Source organism: Spermophilus citellus, assembly GCF_964194105.1.
Source record: "Spermophilus citellus genome assembly, chromosome: 11".
In the NCBI taxonomy this organism is placed as follows: domain Eukaryota; kingdom Metazoa; phylum Chordata; class Mammalia; order Rodentia; family Sciuridae; genus Spermophilus; species Spermophilus citellus.
This window is the reverse complement of record NC_138192.1, coordinates 124,100,314-124,120,537: the sequence shown is the minus strand read 5'-3', so window position 1 is coordinate 124,120,537 and position 20,224 is coordinate 124,100,314. Positions and strand designations below refer to the sequence as shown.

Sequence of the window (20,224 nt, the reverse complement as noted above, 5' to 3'; positions counted from 1 at the left end):
TATTATGTGGCTGGATATGATGTGTAGCTGTGAGTTACTGTACACAAGCCAAATGTGGGCAGGAGAGAAAAAAAAAACATTTTAAATGCAAAAATTAATAGTAAAAGGCATCAAGGGGTTACATATAAAAGAGATAACAAACCAGTTAATACCGAAATTATATCATATAGTAAACTTGATATTTCTGTATATATATATATATATATATATATATATATATATATATATATGTATAGTGTGTATTATTTCAGGTGTCACCCATAAATTAGTAAAATATTTACAATTTAATATATTCTGGATTCAAAATAATCCGAGATAAATAATGTGCCTTAATTGCAAAGACATATACATTTTATCTTGTATGTGCCACAAGTAAGCACAGCTTCCTGTGGCATTCCACTCCAACAGAGAAGATATGTTTCACGTGACCGAGTCGACCTCCCTCTGGGTAGTAAGTAACCAGGAGCTGCCGCCATCCTCCCCACGCTCAGATGGCAGTGTCCCAGAATACCGTTTGCTGTTTAGAATACGGCGGAGGGCTGCACTTCTTTGCACCTGTGCTCTTCTTCCAGCTGGGTAGGATAGGCATGCTATCCTGTTTGCAAAGGCCCTTTTCCGTTTTCTGTCTAGCCTTTATTTCCTTGCACAAGCAACGCTTTTTCTCAATCATCTCAAGCATTGTATGGTCTCCATGAAACCACTGCATGCAAGCCACCTAGCAGAAAAGAAAACATGGAATGGAAGCATATTTTGCACTGTTAGTTGTCATTTAGAAAAATGTCAGCTGTTTCTACACCTCCTTTAAAAACTCTCAGAAATGAATGGAAAATACATTAATTCTTACAAAGCAAAATGTAGCCATGGAAACCATTAAAAATCTTTGTTTTGAAATTGGTAAAATCATGATATTATTTAATAATTATTCAGGCATACATATTTTACCAATATGGAAATAAAACTTTTTAAAAATGTGTATCTTTTTAAACAATTTGCTAGATCTTTGCCTTTTACTTTCACGTTAGCTCCATTGTGTTATTGGTCCTAATAAATCTAAATTCAATTATTGGAATTATTTTTCATTGAGATTTAACATAAATGTGATATGTTGCAAAGATGTTAATGAACATTTTCATTCTTGAAATGAATTTTAAAACCTTAGAATTGTTTATAAGTACATGGAATACAATAAATATTTTAAATATTTCTTCCTCTTGAAATGACTTTCAGTGTGCACCTTATGTTTGGAATATACATGCTTCAATAATTTGACTGTAAAGAAGTTTTTGATACTTCATAGAATGTTGAGTTAGAATCATTGATCTCTACATGGACATAGTTCCTGATTAGTTCCAGAAACAGGAAAAGATTCATCAGGTCAATTGGGTTAGCGGGAGAAAGTTCAGAGTGAACTATGCTTTGGTATGTGCACATGTATTACTAGACAGGTAAACACTAATCCCAGGTATGAGAGATACAATGTGTGTTAGTAACTTTCATTGGAATAGATTCTGTCCCAAGCAAAAGGCAGTGAGACTGGCCCATGAGCCCTGCTAGGATGGAGAAGCTTGAATTTAATTGTTTAAGCAAATCTACTCTATGATTTGCAGAGTAAAAGTAGTTCACTTGAAGATACTGAACTTGATGTTACAGAAAAGCAAATACCTAATACTTAATCTATATCAGATCTCATTCTAAGTACTTTGCATGGGTTATTTCATTTATTCCTCACAAGAAAGATGCTCTGAAATAAATACTATTTGGTAGCCCAGATAGTGATGATAAAATGACACTTATATTTTGGAATTTTACCCAAAGTAATAGAGCCAATGATTGGAAGTCAGGATATGAACAAAAGAATTCATTTCTAGCACCTGTTCCTTTAACTACACCACGCGGCCTCTCAATGTGTACAGGTAATGGACAGGACTGGGAAGATAAATTGGTACAATGTCTTTAATGCATGAATGAGGAAGCTAAGTCTTCAAGAAGTTGCCTATCTTCCCCAAAGTTAGGCAAGGATTATTTGGTTTGAACAAAACTCATTGAATTATCACCAATCCTAAACCTTTACGGAGAGGGCAGGACCTAAAGCCAGAAAAATAGAGATTCAAATCCTGGATGTGCCAAATTTCCATTATTCACTCAGCTTCTGGATTCTTTAACTGAACAACGTAGTTGGCAATACCTCACTTTCAGAAGCTGGTTTGAGGTTTAAAGTGATAATGAAGTCCTTCTCACTTAGAAACAGTACAGCATTTGCCTATACTTTCTTATTCTATTACTGGCAAAAGCCTGGTAGCTTGACATGTCTGTCTGCCTTCTCTGCAAAGAACTCTATGTGGTGTTACCTCCTCCACACTTCATTGAAAGCTAGGATTTATCTATGCACCACAATTACAAAGCTGAGTGTCAGAAGTTTAAGGAACTACATCAATGTCACAGTTATTAAGTGACACCAAGCTGTCTGACTCCAAGGTTGATATTCTTTCTAGTACAGCGTGCTCCATCTCTTGAAAATTATTTAAAAATTATAATAGTTATTATGGTCTATATTGCCATTTCCAAGTGGCATAATGCAAATGTATTTATAGTTTTATTGTGAATAAAAGTGCTGATCTGACTCAAGGAACCAAAAGATGATATTCTTAAATAAATACGTTATAATGTGCCTAACTTGATACAAAGTGTCTTAGAAGGATGGGCCATGTATATGCCTTTTAATGTCCTCTGGTCCCTAGCTTAAGACCTTGGCCATGGACATTCATATTTACATAAAATGATAGGTGTTTGTTGAGTTAATATAATGAACTGTTTTGTGTTCCAACAGGAGATTGACAAAGCAGCTCAAAGATTATTTGAAAGACCTGTGATGTTTTCTAATATCATGACCCATGGAATAAAAATACAGTAACTCTCTTTAGGTGGAAATATAAGAAAAATTTATTGAATGACTATAAACTGTCATAATGGAATGTATAACAAAGAATTCCCAAAGGCAAGACCTTAATCTCATCCATTTTAGAAGTTCAACATGCATAACAAAGTTCTAACCCCTCATAAAATTATTAATCGGAAAAAAACCTACCATCATTGAACAATTTTTTTGCCTATCAAAAAAATTCTCCCAATAATCTTATTCTTAATAAAGTCTTGTGTTTGCACATTTCAACATAACTGGAAAATCTCCAAATTTCTTTAAGGCAAATATTCCTTACAGCATCCCCCCCATTTGTATTTTATTTATTTTTTCACACAAACATTACATTATGTATTACTTAATTTTCTTTAATATTTTTGTGATGTGAGTTAGGATGGGTGACTACAAACTAATATGAAAACTGTACACAGGGGAGGGTAAATACACACTGGGAAATTATTATAAGACGATTGTTCAATTATGAACACATATCTCCTAGATGAGAGTCTTATATTAGTGTAATTCAGCAGAGATAATATTCTTAAATAAGTTTATGAAAATAAAATCTAGTGAAGTTCCCTGCCAAGGAGGCAAAACCAAAATCTCCACCAGCTGCATGATCTACATAACACTTTCATTCCAAAGAGTACAGTACAGGAAAGGGGAGAGGAGTAGCCCCATAGTGGGAAACCCTGGTCCTGTGGCCGACACGCTTCGCCTTCCAGAAGTTCACATGCTGCAATTCTCACTTCTGTGGTGATGGTACTAAGAGCTGAGACCTTCCGAAGTCCCAAGGAAGCTCTTTTCTACATTCCGTGTTTGAGTACAACAAGTTAAAGCCTGCATCCTGCCAGAGGGCCCTCAAATACAGCCATGGTAGCACTCTGATTTTGAACTTCTCAGAACTGTGATTAATAACTTTTTATTGTTTATAAACTACCCAGTTTGTAGTATTTTGTTACAGTAGCCCAGACAGGCAAAGCAATTGTTCACCATCAACAGATGAACAATGATAAGTCATATTGATATTATGTATGTTTGTTACAATGATAGTCCTTTACTTTTCCCATCTTTCCCCCCACCAACCCCTAACTACACTCTAATTAATAGAAAAAGTACTAGAAAAACTCAAAATAGGGGACACTCTACAAAAATACCAGACCAATACAGCTTAATGCTGTCAAAGTCATCCAAAGAAGTAAAGTCTGAGAAACTATCAAAAACTAGGGGTTATAAAGAGAAAACCCATGTCTAAAAGCAATATATCTGCTGTTCTAGAAGGGACTGAGGAACAGTAAAAACTACATTAGATAAAAACTAGGGAAATTAGAGTGATGTGTACTGTACCTGATTCTAATGTTTGAATATTGATTCATTAATTACAACAGAATGAACCATAGAAAGGTAAGGCCTTAGCCACAGGGAAAACAGAGAGCATGGATCATAATGGAATTTTTAGCACTCTTTGTAGCTTTTCCATAAATCAAAATTTTAAAATATATACATATTAAAAAATAAAGTGAAAAGACTATATTCTCTCTAAATATTCATTTTAATAGTGTCTTTTATTTTTTAAACAGAAGCAAACTGTATAAGGGAGAAAGTTAAATAACTTGATTGAGATCCTGCTAGTTGGGTTACATTGAAAAGCCATATATATATAGTATAAGACTAGGAATGTAATTCATATGGATATAATATTTGTATTTGTGTATACTTCACATGCACATTTTATATATATATATATTGTACATCATGTATACATATATTATGCATATTCGTACATATATCACACTTTATACATGGTATGGGGGGCAGTGAACTAAAGCCATATGAAGTGGGAATATTTCATATACTGTAGCAACCTCATGGGTGCTCCTGAAATACTGGTGTGAATGAGGAGGAGTCTTTAGTTCATGTCAATAATTACTTCATCTAAGAATGAAAATTAAGGGCTACCTGAGATCAAGAATATATTTTCTTCAAAGAAATGAATAGCAATGCAATACAATAAGAAATCTCTACTATATATGGAAAATACTCAATTTTCCAAAATATCTAAATCATAGACAGCAAAATATTACTCTAAAATAAGCACTAAGAGAACTTCAACATTAAAAATGACATGAGCACAAAACTGATATGAATATGCATATTTCAAATTATTATTTTTTGTGCCTTCCTTAGTATTTGAAAAATAATGATTTATCAAGGACTTAGGAGACTAAATTCAATGTTAAGCAGTGCCTATTGACTTTGGAATTAAGTTCAGAGATAAGTGTTGAAACTGTGAATATTTCTCAAAAATAGATTAAATAATCTATACTCATTTCCAGATGATCTGGGCGGGGGATGATCTATCAATCCCACACTGGGCTGTGTGTGTCAACTTCTTCCTCCTGGTTGCCCACTTCATAAGAAATGATCATCTCCAGCACTGGAAGTAAAAGCTGTTCCCAGGACAAAAACGAAGTTAGAGCTACCTGAAATCTCTACCTTTTCTCTTCACTGCACAAAAATTGTCTCCAGAAGACCAGGCATGGCACTGGTGAAGCAATGAGGCAGTGGAGAAGTGTGTGAGTGACCCAAAGCAGCCTCAGGAATCTTGGGAGGAGTGAGAAGCTTGCACCTGTGCCCTCCCTGACCAAGGAGTTAGGAGGCCAGCCAGGGATACTATTGCTCTCATTAAGAATGTTCTTCCTCTTCCCTTTAGTGGACAAAGAGGTTCAATCTTCACTAATATAACATACAGAAAAATAAACAAGTAAGTCCCGTGGCTATTTTCCACTTATCTTCAAGACAGTGAGTAGGGGCTGGCAAACTGAAACCCAGAGGCCAGACACAGCTCACTGTCTGTTTTTGGACAGACCTTGCGCAATATATTTTTTTTCCTACATTTTTAAACAGCTAAAAAAGAAATCAAAGGAATAATGTTTGGTGACACATGGAAATTACATGAAATGCAAATGGCAGTGTATATAAATAAATTTTTTGGCACAGAAGCATGCTTATTTGTTGGCATATTGCCTATGGAGTAGAGTTAAGTTGAGACAGAGATCATATGGCTCCCAAAGCTTAAAATATTTACAATCTGGCCCTTTTCAGGGAAAAAAAAACAAGATAACCCCTGAATGATCATATGAAATTAAAAATGCAGTTAATTAATAAATAAATAACCCCTTTATTATGATTAATACAGCATCTAAAAAGGTCAAGAAAATAGTATCCTAGACCTATTAAAGTGGGAAAAGTCATTTTGAATGGATAAATTAAACACAAAAAATTGTCAAATTTCCACTTATCTTCACTCTAGTAAATAGTTATTGGATCAAACTACTATTGCTTTATCATCATGGTTTTCCCTAAACATGCTTTCAACTACGTAAATGGTCAATTGACCTTAAAATAGGTACTTTCTAGAACAGTTTGAGAGATGATGGGCAAAAATACATTGATATTGGTACTATTAAAAGGAGTATAAAAGATGAAGAGCATTGATTTACATGTGTACAATATTTTTCATATCAAGTTTGGCTCATTAAACTTAGGTTTCTGATTTGTTGTAGCGATTCATATATAAAAATTCCTTGGGTATGCTAAATGTGCATGTTATAATTCCATCTCTATAAGGAAAAAAGTAATTTTGGAATTAAAGAAACAAAGTAGATTACCTGGCTTACATTTGCTCCGTACGAGGTGTCATACCAGGTCCCTCCGCCTCTTTAATAAGGCTGCCATAGTTACTTTTGTCATGTCAGTCTTGTGAGTCAACCTAAAACTCACAATTTATTTTGAGAAATCCCCCGCAATTTTAGTGAATTACATTTCTGATATTTTTCCAGCTATATTTTGGAAGGAAGGGGCAACGTTGCAAAGTGTAGACTACAGTGTTAGCCCTCAGTAAACCTTTTGAAGTTGACATAGAGCGAGCAGGTTATAATCCCCTGTATTTGTCAACATGATCATCACTAATAAAATTGCTTCACTACTTAGTGTCAAATCACAAACCTTTCACACAGAAAAATAAAAGTTTTTCATTGAATGATTATGGATTGCCCTATGTATGTTGTATACAATAATTTCTATTTTGGAAATTTGTATACGTGGTCCAACATAACAGTATTTTTATGCTTAATGTTAAAAAGTTACAGTCATATAACTCATGTTACTTCATTATTATAAATACCATTTATTTAACTTTGAAAAGTTTAGATTCAACACTAGGAGAATGAGTCAGAAGTAAATGTTTTCCACCCCTCCTAATCTGAAATACAGGCCAGAATGAAGATATTAGAACAGATAATATAAGTGTGCAAGACCAAAGCAAGTAGAAATAATTTTCAATACTATTGGACTGAATTTGACCTGGACCTTCAGTATCACTTGGATGATGTAGTGTAAATAATATACCTTGTTTCTTGCTTGAGAAATTATGAGAATTAAAGATTATAGGAAAAATGTTTTTAGATTCTAGGGCTGGGGTTGTCGCTCAGTGGTAGAGCACTCGCCGAGCACGTGCAAGGCCCTGGGTTTGATCCTCAGCACCACATAAAAATAAATAAATAATATAAATAAGATAAAGGTATTATGTCCAACTACAACTAAAAAATAAATATTTAAAAAAATGTTTCTAGCTTCTATACTTTGATTATATTATTAAAAGTAACATGCACCTTTTGTATAGGTTTAAGATATTCTGTGGTGCTTTGCCTATATTTTTTTCATCTTTAACTGTGGTATTTGGGGTATTTTTAGAATTATTCTCTTGTAATTCTTCCTTGTTTATCATAAGGTTGACTCAGAATGTATGTTTTATGAAAGAATTTTTAAGCAAGTCTATACCCGAGGCATGTACTGAAGTTTCAGTGTTTATTTCCCATGTCTAAATTTAGTTGTGATATACATAAGTCCACAGAACGAGAGCCCTGTCTTGAGTTGCTTTTCAATGCAAAATTGCAGACCTACATTATCTCCTTCCTTTCTCTTTGTAGATCTGAACATCCCCTTTGACACAAAACAGTCTGATCAACTACCAGGCACATGATGCAAAACATCACATGCTGTATATTAAGTCACATATGCTCTTTGGTTTTATGTATCTGTACTTGCTTGCATAATCAATTATGTAAAACACACTATCAAAAAACTAAAAAGCATAAATTAATGTCTTAAAAATTGGCATGGCTATAAAGAAAAATAGAGTTTCAAATTAAAATCTGTTGCTCATTTCTTGTGCCTGTAAAAGGAGGAAATGGCCCAACCCTTCAATCTTATAGTGATGTTTTTTAAGCAAGCATCAAATCACAAGTCACTTTCAGGAATAGAGGATGGCTTCAATTACCCTGCTAAACAGTGACAATAAAGACTCATCCAAGCTAATACACTATGCATTATTTCTTTAATAAAATTCATTTGTGCATCTCTGTGTGTGTGTTTGATTTTCTATTTTCTTAGGAGACAGTACAAAATGGATAAGATGACATATTTTTATCATTTATCAATTGTGAGACCAGGGTATAGTTACATAACGTTTCCAAGACCTTTTTTCTTTATTCATAAAATGAAAATAATAAAAACCTCAGTTTTGCTGAGGATTAAATGAATAATTTGGCATCTCTTTAAAAGTGGACACTATTAAGAACATAAGCTCTTCTACCCCCAGTGGACTACGTGCTCTGTGAACACTCAACCTCTAGCAGAGCAGAGATATGCAATCAATGTTCATAAGATGAATGAGTGAAGAAACAAATGGATGTAATGTTTTCTGAGTATTTTCAGGAAAGGCAATTTTAAATTCCTTGATTTAATGAATGATCTCATTCCAGTTTGGCTCACTTGAATCCAACAATAGCCCAAATTGTACATGGTTTAAAAAATTATTTCCTGGAATTTATGAACCACAGGAGGCACCTAACCTGAAACTGAGCCTGTAACACCACATGAGTCATACCTGGGTGATCTACCGCCAAGAACACCACTTTCACACTCTGGGCATCAATCCTGGGCCCTGTGGCTTATATTAGGTGACAAATCAATGTTCCACAAGTCTTTTATGACTTAGATCTGGGTAAAGTCGGGCTTAGTTTAATTAGGCTTTCCAGCTGATCCTGATAGGAGATAGTCTGAGAAATTCAGAACTGTCAAGATAGCGTAGAAGCATTTTCTCAAGGTCTGGCTCTTCCCACTCTCTGACCATCCTCACTGAATGCAGCACACAAGTAAAGAATTAATTGAGGTTTGTGGAGGAGGAATCAGATTTTGATGTTAGCAAATTATTCCAAGTATAGTCCATCTATCTTTCATACACGTGCAATGTACTCATGTATTTGTATGTATATTATTTATATATATGCAAATATTACATGTCAATGATTAAGTCATTGAAACTTGCTACATGTCCTTATCATGTTATTTCAAAATATAAAATTATAAAAGTACTACTGAAGAATACTTTTTTTTATGTATCAATAATGTCACTCAAGCAAAAGTGGTGAAAAAAAGGAATAAACTCACATCTTGAAATCCTTGATTGATGTAAAAGGAATGAACTCAAAACTTTCTTCAATGATTTTATAAAAGTTCTAAACCAAGTTGGCAAAATATATGTTGGAGTGGAGGATTATCAAAATCTAATAATAATAGCATCAGCAATATAATAATACCAGGCAACCATAATTTATTGCACATAATGAAGTTCTAGGAACTCTATGGGTGCAGAGTGTATCAATTTCTTTAAATGTAATAATGTCATGTATTTTTTTTTCTATTTTTATATAATAAAATAAGATTTGGAAAGTTAAGTTAAAGGTAGAGTATCATAGGTCTAATAGAAGGCAGAATTGGAATTGGAATTGCAAAATTTAGTCTGCGCCCCAGTCATCGCACTAAATTCTCTCATAGCTACCCTTGGAGTTGCCTACAGTGGCAAGCACATGCGTGTATGCGCGCGCGTGAGCACACACACACACACACACACACAATCACTGTGTTTTTTTCACTTTATGTAAACACTGACACAGGAAAGTGTCCCACATGAAGTAAGAGTGGTGCAGTTTGCCTCTGAAAGATGCCAAGGTTGGTAAACGATGAAAACTCTGGAGGAGAGAACACACTTTGACTTCATTTTGTTTGTTTCCTCTACCACTTTCTTTTTCACTATTATCAAGGACAAGAGCTCCATAACTGCAGCCTTTCCTCAGAATGAGTGCAGGATCATCTGGGCTCCATTCCTGCTTTGTTTCATCTCATCCTTGCAATGAAAATGTGGCCACTATTTTCTATATGATAAAATCAAATTTTATCCCATTTAACAGTCTCTGAAGATGGATTCCACCTTGGAAACGAAAAGGGAGGTCAACAGAGCAGAGCTGGCCACCTCATTTCCCCATCAGAACTTCTATGCTCAAGGCAACTTCCTTACCTGTCACCCACAAGAACACTCATAGGGCACCAGAGTGGTTTCAGTGATGGACTTTAATATTCTGAGACTGAATTGCAAAGATAATTCCTCATTATTCTTCACTTTATCTCCTTCCTGGCTTCCTTCTTGGAGTTGTTAGCCAAATATTCAATGGGTAAAGTATCTCAATAGAGATCATATCCAAAAGTGAATGATAATAATTACAATAAGAGCAATGCATTATTTCATTCTTGCTGTCTATTAATACCTCCCACTTATCTCATCTCCAAATATATATCACTTACTCACTGGTAGAACCTCCTTATAATCACGTTTTGAGAATGTATTTGCTGCTCTGGGGCACTGCACTAGAAGTCCCTTTGCAGGTATTTTTCTTATTTCACCAGTCATAATGCAGATCATTCAACAAGCCCCCTTTTTCCTCTGTTTCATGGTAGCAAACAAATAGAGTAATCCTTTCACATATGTTTATGCTTTTCCAAATACATTCACGATTTTAGTGAGAAGTGAGTGGTACAAAAGTGTTAGTTGATGCACTGAGTTGGGGGAAAAGATCAGGAATAGGTTTTATGCCACCTTGAAGGAAAATGTTAATTGCATAAAATCATTGTTCACAAACTCTTTGCTAGAGCAGAAATATAAAAGCTGGGAGAGTAGGGATAAGGGGAGGTTGATCAATGGGGACTAAGTTATAGTCATACCAAAGTAAGAAGTTTCTAGAGAGAACAGACACGTATGGTACATCCCAAAAACCTAGAGAAAAGAATATTGAATATGTTTGCCATTCATCAGGTGGTTGACGAGACAGATAGGTTCAGTCTGATTTAAATATTATGCATTGTATATATCAAAACATCATTATTGTGTACAAGTTTTAGATGTTTAGGTATCAGCTAGAAAGTTAAATTTTAAAAATAATTTTAGAAAATAATAAAATTTTCAAGTCTTGAAAATACATCATACTTTCATATCACAAGATGACAACTAAAAGCAAAGCCAGTTGTCAGAATCAAATGTTAACTTTGTGTCTCTTGGAAACAGATATGATATGCAAATTGGTAAGCACATATGATTCTAAATGATATAAAATATATTCTCTAGTGGAAGACTATGATCATAAAAGTGTGTTCACCTAAGTTCACCTAATAAGGCTACATCCATGCAGGTTTGATTGACGTTGTACTTGCCTCTTTATACATGTTCATAGAGCAAAGATGCAGGTAAAATGAGTGGATTATCCTCTGTAAAGGTACAGAAAAACATGCAATAACTTTGAGAAACAATGAAAATATTTCATGATAAAGAGTTGATTTGTGATTTAATTCTCAAGTTTCTGAAACTGGCTTACAGTTTTGCTGAATTAAAATTTCTATAAAGTTGTGAAGGATATTGGATATGAGCATGAGTGATATATGATAAAAGACATTCATTTATTACAATGCAAAATGAGGCTTCTCAGAGCAAAGTTGCTTCATGTTCAAATATAAAAAATATTATGTCTGTGTCCACAGGCAGAACCAGGGCATAGCCTTAGAAAAACAACGTATGATTAATTATTTGGCTTTTTACTGTTTATAATTATAAAGTCCTTGCCCTTGGAAAGTAAAGTGGTTATATACAAAATGCAATACATTTTTTTCCACCAATACATGACATTCTGAAGCAATTAAACCCAATAATTACTACAGATACAATTTCATCTATAAATTGAATAAGCTAATTGTTTGTAATAAAGAATAAAAAAAAAACCTTTGAGCAGGTTTCAGAATTAATTTATAAGTTTTTAAATGAGCAAGAAATTTATGTAAGTAGAAAACCTTAAAGAGACATTCCCTGAAGGAACAAGCAGTATTACAAGATAAAATTCAATTACAACAAAAGTATTGATGTTCTCCACTAAATATATTTTCTTAATTGCTGACACTAGCATTAATTTAATTTCAAGTTTAATTTCATTATAAAATTCTGGTTTTTAATAATGTATATGGACTTGACCACAAATAAATGAGGGAGACCAGTCTTGGTCAACATTTGCTTTATCTAGCAAGGTGAAGGCTCAGAGGCAAGCAGTCTGGTAACCCCAAGAAAGAGAATTTGATAATAACTGCTGAAACACTAAAAAACATTTTTAGTTCTTTTAACTTTGAATTGAGCTTGGGTTAACAGATGTAAAATATTGTTTTTTTCCACAAGACCGATTGCCCAATATGAGCACAACTATGATACAGAAGGAGAAACACACTAGCAATCACAATAATTCAGACTGGGGCCAGATTTGCTGTTCTACTTGCTTGGGAAAAGTGATTGACTGCACATGCTCTGGGCTTCAGGTCAGAGAAGACAAGAGAATTCAAACCATAGAATGCCAAGCTGCATCAGGCCACAGTTGTGTTTCATGTAAACTATACAACAATGACAATTTTAAACCCATGGGGAAGAAATCATAAGATTAAATTGAGAGAAAGAGAAAGTTGAAGTTGAGATAGGGAAGAAGGCCAAGGCCAGGCCTTATAGGCAAAATGTTGCCTACATTTTGAATTCTCTTGAAAATCAGAGAAACATGGCAAAAATTAACTGGGGCCAAGTTTTCTCTGTCTTCCTTAAATAGACTGGTCCCTAAAATTCAACCTAATCCCTATTGTAGTCTCAGCACTGGGGCAAAGGGCCAGTTGCCATTTTTCATTTCATTGAGAGTGAAAATTTCCAGACAGTTAAAAAAGATTTTCTATACTCTTGAATCTATCAAAGGAAAAAAATGCTCATTCCCATTGTCTCCTATGTGGCTGCAGGCATTAGGGTCTGTGTCTCTACAGCCGCTCCATCTAAATAAATTTTTTTTAATTTCATAATTCTAAATTTGAGCTACATCAACCCAAAGCCTGGGGCCTTCATCCTACTCAAAACTAGCACTAGCTCCCAAAGTAATGTAAACGACACTTGTAAATTTGCCCGTAAATTAACTGGACTTCTTTTATGATTGAGTTTTCCCAAAAGGGGTGGGTCATTTTTTCTTCTAACCAAATTCACTCAGATTGTGGTGGGATCGGCATGGAAAGACAGGAAAAAATGAACCTTATATGGGAATCTCAAAAAAAAAAAAAAAAAGAAGTATCACTTGCAGCTCAAGGTCTGCCAGGCAGGAGTTCAAAAGGCAGCCCTCCCTGCTGCCGTCCTATCCTCATCTTCCTTTCTTCCCCTGCTCCTCTCTATTTTCTACACTGTTTTCTTACTGTCTATGATTATTAATCTAAATTGTCCACTTGATAAGGTTAGGAAATGCCAAAGACTAAGTAAGCGGTTTGGGGTGTCTCGCTGGGGGTGTTTCTAGGAATGATTGGCACATGGGACAGCAAACGGAAGCAGAGAGAGTCAGAAGAACAAGGAAGCAGAAGCAGATGCAAGCTCTATGCTTCTTGACAGGTTCTTGATCACTGCTGTGATCACTTTAGGATCTCAACTCCCGCTCCTTCACTCTTCTAAAGCAGATTCTGCCCGGAGACTCTCCAGACAGTTTCCAGGCCTTTGGTCCCAAACTAGGGTGGCATCATTGATCCCTGTTGTTCTGATCAATGTTGTTCTGATCAACTTCTTGGATTGTGCAGCTACTGTCTCCTCCAGCTCCCCAGCCTATAGACGGCCATTGCGCGGCTGCCCACCTACGGGCTGTGTAAGACAATCTAATAAAACTCCATTTTACAATCATGTAAAAAGTTGGTTCTGTTCCTCTAGAGAATCCTTACTAATACTCCAGAGTAGCTAAAGACGACATGGCACAGGCCTATCTACTTGTCTAGGACAAGCAGCCGTGTATAAGGTATACTGGACAGAGATATCAAATGGGCCTTCTCTAGAATCTGAATTCCACATCTTCTAATCTACTAAGGCTCTGACTTGCTATCGACTTACTTCTCCTGAAGATGATTGGGTAGACCTTGCTTAAGTACAAATAACTGGAAGAATTTTTATTAAATGGTCATTAATATTCCTAGCATTGGGGATGTCAGTTTGCTTAAAAAATACCTTTTCTGGATTAATATTCACAAAAAGCTTCTAGAGTTGTGATAAGCCTAATCTCTTTCAGGCTGCAGGTGATGAAAGTGTGTACCTAGGAAACAATATTCCATCCCAGACTCTCACAGCACTCAACTTTCAAAGGATTGCCTGATTTTATTCTCATTTGTAAACAAGGATCAGCTTAAAGTCAGATGTAGAATCAAAGCTGAGATTTAACACAACAAATGTCTTTCTGGAAATTATTCCATGATTGTTCTTATTCTTCTACCATATTTTATACCCTAGTTCAGAAGCCAACACAGCATTTCTCATAATGAAGTCCTCCAGATGGATGCTTCAGAAAGAGGGGAGTCAACAGAGAGATAATAAGGCTTTGAACAGAAAGAGCAGACAGAGGAAAACAATTATCACTATACCCATTTTGTTCCCAGAGAACTGCTTTCATCATGTCATGTGTCTGCCCAGCAACGTCTCATTGCCAATGGTATTAATGTCCACAGAACCTAGGGTGCCACTGAAACATATGGACCATGTGGTATAGCTATCTTCATGTCCTCATTGCTCACTATGAGGCAATGCCTCTGTCCTTATTAGAAATCTGGATTCTGTCCAGCTTGTGGAAGACCACATCAATTTCGATTCATTTCTTTGAATCAAAACTGCTAGGTCTCATTCCAAAGACACAACATGCCAATTACTTTTGAAGATATGAGGAATCCTTTTCAACATCTAACAGTCTGAAGAAGTGACCAATATATCTTCATAAAGCCATGCTTTCATGAACACTCTAATGATAGGCTCCCTTTTTCCAGTCCTTACCAAGATGAAAACTATAAACCATTCTGAAAAAAAAAAAAAAAAACAAGTGGAGCGGGGCACTGTGGCACATGCCTGCAATCCCAGCGGCTCGGGAGGCTGATGCAGGAAGATCGCAAGTTCAGAGCCAGCCTCAGCAAAAGCGAGGCACTTAGCAACTCAGTGAGACCCTATTTCTAAATAAAACACAAAATAGGGCTGGGGATGTGGCTCAGTGATGGTGTGACCCTGAGTTCAATCCCCAGCACCAAAAAGAAAAAAGTAAAAAGAAAAAATTTAAGTAGAAGAAAATTAAAAATCAGGATAAGAGAAAAGCAAGAGATTTTTTTGCACTTGTGTGCAGCTAGAAGATTTAATTAGGGTGTGTCAGACAAAAAAAAATCCTACTATTCTTCTACTTTAACATCCTCCTCCATATTGCAACTATTTTTCCCATCATTCTTCACATTTACCAAAATAAAGACAATTCCAAAGACATTTGCTAGATTTTGGTAAGATAGGTCATGCATTGCTCCTACAAAACCTTTTAATCTTTCATGGGTATACTTAGGAATATAGTCAGAAAAAATTAAGAGCCTATTTTTTTATAATCTTATTTTTTCATTAACTATCTTTCTCAGAGCAATATATAATGAGTTTTATCTAGTGATATAAGTATATACGATTGTAAGTCGGCCAAGCAAGGACATTCAAGCTCAGGACCATACTTTACCATGACTGGATGATTTCTGTCTTTCAATAGGTGTGAAAGGTCAGTGAAGACTAGAGGATATTTCTCTGCAGTAATAATGATAGTTGGATGCTAAAAACAATATATACAATGACTAATACAAATTAAGCACGCACTCTCAAATGCTTTTCCAAAAAAAGGGCTTAACTCATTCCTTATTCCTCCCACCAGCCTTGTAAGGTTGACACTAGGATGCTCACTGTGTAGATGTAAAGTAAGGTTCTATAAGTATGAACCAGGCCAAAGAGAATGAGCAAATATATGGATGGAACAGGAATCCAAATTAAATTGAACTAACTCCACAGCATCTCCCAACCCTTTTGAGTCTAATACCATGTGGCTCTGTCATTGGGTTAGCTGCACAAATCTAGTGAGATAATAAAGGTTTCATACAAATGTTTTATGTTATGTATCTACCACTTTTCTTGGAAAATACCATTTGGCCAATAAAGTGTCCCCTTTCTTGCTGTATTTCATAAGTTAAGCCAGCAAGTCTTAAAGGAGTCACTTGCCCAAAGGAATAGCCAGATCCATCTCCAGAATCCAATAGCTCCAGTGCTTCTCTCTGAATGCAAGAGCCCATCTGTTGAGTCCTAAAATGTTAGACACATCGGGTGCCATTCCCTTTTCTTTTGCACAATGTAACCATCATCATTTATGCATTTATGTCTGCAACATTTATTTATTGAGGAACTGTGTCCTTTGCAGATACACATGGCCTCATGACAGTTCTCACTGTGCATCTTTCTCAGGACAGACAGATAAAGCCTTTCATCTGTGATCTTCTATCTTTCCCCCACACTGCACTATCAAGCTGAGACACACATTATACATAGGATTCAAAGGTTCTCCTGGAATGGCAGAGCTACAGGTTGGAAGGCCCAACACTCCAGAGCATCCATCAAGGGGGAACATCCTTGTTGGATTTTGTGTGAAACAGAAGCAGATTTTTAAAGACAAAAGAAAGCACTGAATCTTTGAGGTTTGTTTTATAGTAACCATACTACTAACCTATCTAATGAGCAATGGATAAATGAGTGATATGGGAAGGTTATATAATGGAAGTGATGAGTTGACCTCTTCATATATAATATATAAATATATGTAAAATATATAATGTGTGGATTCTGAAGGAAGAAAAAAAAACCCTAACCTTTTGACAGATCTCTAGCCTTTAGGAAAAAGAACTGCAATGGAGGGGACATTGATAGGTTATGTACTACATCAGCTTTTTATTTTATTAAATAGAAATACTTGTTCTTGTTATAATTTGATTGTGTTAATCTAACAAAATATATCAAAGCCTTCTAATAAAGTTGTATAAATATAAGATGCTACATCTGTCATTTGAAGATTGATTTTTACAGAAAATTCCTTGAATTTAATTAGAAAAAGAACTTCCTAAGAAAAATTATCACTAGAACTCTAGAAAAATGCAAATAAATGGATTAGGGGACAATAACAGTGGAAGAGCACTTACTTAGCATGTAGGAGGTACTGGATTTAATCCCCAGTCTCTCACACACAAACATATACATACATGCACACATACACACACACACACACACACACATTTCTAGTAGAATACTCTAGAAGACAGTACCATGTTTGTCACCCACAGTAGAACAGAATCTACTTTGCAAATAAATTCCAACTCCTTCCCAGATGTAATAACCTCCCCCCAGCTCAACTACGACTCATGCTCTATTGGTAGTCTATTAGGAAGCATGGTCTTTCCAGAACCCAGAGGTTTACCCCTACTTATAAGCAACACTACTTCCAGCCATAGATGTCTCTACTTAACAAGAAAGAGAGTCCTTTTGTATAAAACTGCATAAAAACTCCTTTCTTCTGGCTTTGGAACTTCTTCAGGTATTTGAACGTGAAGCTGTGCTAATGCATCACTCACTGAGAAACCAAAGGAAACGTCAAGAGGTGAGCTGAGCCCTCACAGAGTGTTAAAAACTGAGCTAGCCACTCCATGGATTAATTCATCCAACCTTACAGATCAATGTAAAAATATTTACTAAAACAGTGGTGAATGTATCTGTATTACAGGTGAAGAAACCAAGGTTCAGAGCTGTGTGGGAAGGAACAGACCATTCTAAGTCAAAGCTGGCTGATTGTAAAAGCTGCCGTCTTTCTGTACCCTAACACATTCTTTCAAAGAGAAAGAAAGACAAAAATACCTCTTAAAATAGATTTTAATATTTTAAGCCATACGAAGTTCCACTCTGAAAGTAAAAATATACTACCAATGTGTTGGCAATATTTAACCATTGTTTGAAATTATATTGGGTGATAAATAGAATTAATCTAACTTAACATGATAATCAAATGTTTTAATGAACATTGTAGACAATCTATTTTAAACATTGAGGCACTGTTTCAACATGTCCATAAGATACTGAGCATGAATTAATGCAAAACATCTCACTTTTTAGTATTAATTTTTATAGGACCATAATTTCCCATTATATGGTATTAGTAGTATTTTCTTTTCTTTTTCCCTCCAAAATAAAGTACTTGCTTTAAACATTCCTGAAAAGTGAGAACATGCCTCCAGAAGAAACTGTAATTGTGTTCATACTTGCTAAGCTACATTTTTTCCCTGAACAACAATTGCCAAGTTTCTCATACAATATATTTAATATCTTTCTCTTAGCTGGAATAGGCATAAAATAATATATTCATTGCCCTTTGAGGATTGAACAATGATAAGAAAACCAATGATGTTGTCAATCCATTTTATCATAAATTACCATTATCCTACACTCTTTAGGACTATAATTACAGCTCCTCTTAATTACTGCCATTTTTCAGATAAGGCACCTGAGTCAGAGAGGTTAAATAATTTGTCCATGGAACTCAGCAAGGGGATAATTGAGACAGGATTAAGCCTAGAGCCTCCACACATCTGCACATTTACATCTGATCTCACCACTTCATGCGCAAGGCATTTCATGAATTCGTATATTCCAGCTGGATTCCTCTGGGCCCCTCAGGCTTCTATCTCACACCTTATCGTGCAATTCAAACAAATATAACATTCAGGAAAGAAGCAACTGTTCTTTTTTTTTTTTTTTTTTTTTTTTTTTTTTTTACTTTTTTTTACCCTCTATCATAAAAATGCTACACATTGAAGGAAAGGTTGCCTGCTTCCCAGGAAATTTTAGAAAAACTTTAGAAAGAACTAGACCTCCAAAGATATGGCAATTAATTTGTTCTAAGTTTTGAGGAAAGCAATGGAAACTCTTTCACTATTAGTAAACAATGAATTAGGAAAAAAATCACTAATGTAACAGATGGGTCGTGGGAAAAATGTTTCTTGTCAAATAATTAGAGAAGGTAGTAATGGACAATCATTTTCCTGTAGAAATTAAGAATCCTAATGTTTCTCTCCATGTAAAACTGGGGTTTGTGATCCCCACTTCACAGATACTTGATCTACTCTAAAATCATGTTATTAGACATAGAATTCCTAAATGACAGCCCCTTTCTGAGTTCCCTGAATTCTGATGAACCCTCCTGCACTTGCCAAACACCAACAAAACTTCCCAACACTCCCACTGTGACCAAATGTAACCTCCGGTTCTTTCTCAGCACACTGCTCCCAAGAGAATCTGCAAATAGATCAGAATTGAGACATGCAAGGAAACATATGTCCCACTTTTCAGCTGACTAATGACAAGAACTGAGGGGCTTCCTGGTCTCAAAGAGTGAAAGGAGAAAAACCAACAAAGATCATCATAGGATGGCCCCACTGCACTGAGGGTGTGGGTACCAATTCACTTGCTCTGCCCCTAGTCTCTTCCAGTCACTCTCTCCCCAAACTCATGGGTCCCCTTCCCATGCTGACCAATCACAGCCCCAAGGGGCAAGTCCGAACCTCAATGTTTTGTGTCAATGTTCCAAGCACACTAACCTTTCCCACATCCTCAACAAAGCTTTCAGATAAAGCTATAATAAACTCTTCTGAGAGGGACTAATAAAATGTCAGACCATTTTTTAAGTTAACTTCACAAAGCATTTTATTTGCAAACACCAGAATATATAGCCCTTCTTAACATGGCACCTCGGTACATGTTTTAAACCCCCAAATCCTAACACTACAAAGAATATATATTCACAGCCCTCTAGGGTAGTAGTTTACAAGTTAGACTCTCTTCAGGACTCCTACTTTCCTCATCAAAGTCTTGCTAGGAGCACAGAAAGTTTTTCATTTACTTTTACTTCTCTCAACACAGCACCTCTCAGCAGAAAGCTAATTACTGAAACTCTGGGGCCCAACTCGGAAGAACTGAGCCCCTAAGCTTTATGGTTTCAC

At 35.6% G+C, this 20,224-nt stretch overlaps 1 protein-coding gene across 1 annotated transcript in view; it reads right to left on the bottom strand.

Annotated features, from left to right (window-relative positions):
• Positions 1-487: 487 nt before the first annotated feature.
• Positions 488-20,224, bottom strand: part of NYAP2 (neuronal tyrosine-phosphorylated phosphoinositide-3-kinase adaptor 2) — a gene marked incomplete at both ends in the record, with an annotated part of 239,865 nt that continues 220,128 nt past the window's right edge. Inside the window, one exon of the mRNA XM_081260636.1 lies at positions 488-715. Coding sequence (XP_081116762.1) covers positions 488-715 — 228 coding nt within the window. The remainder of the gene's footprint in view (positions 716-20,224) is intronic.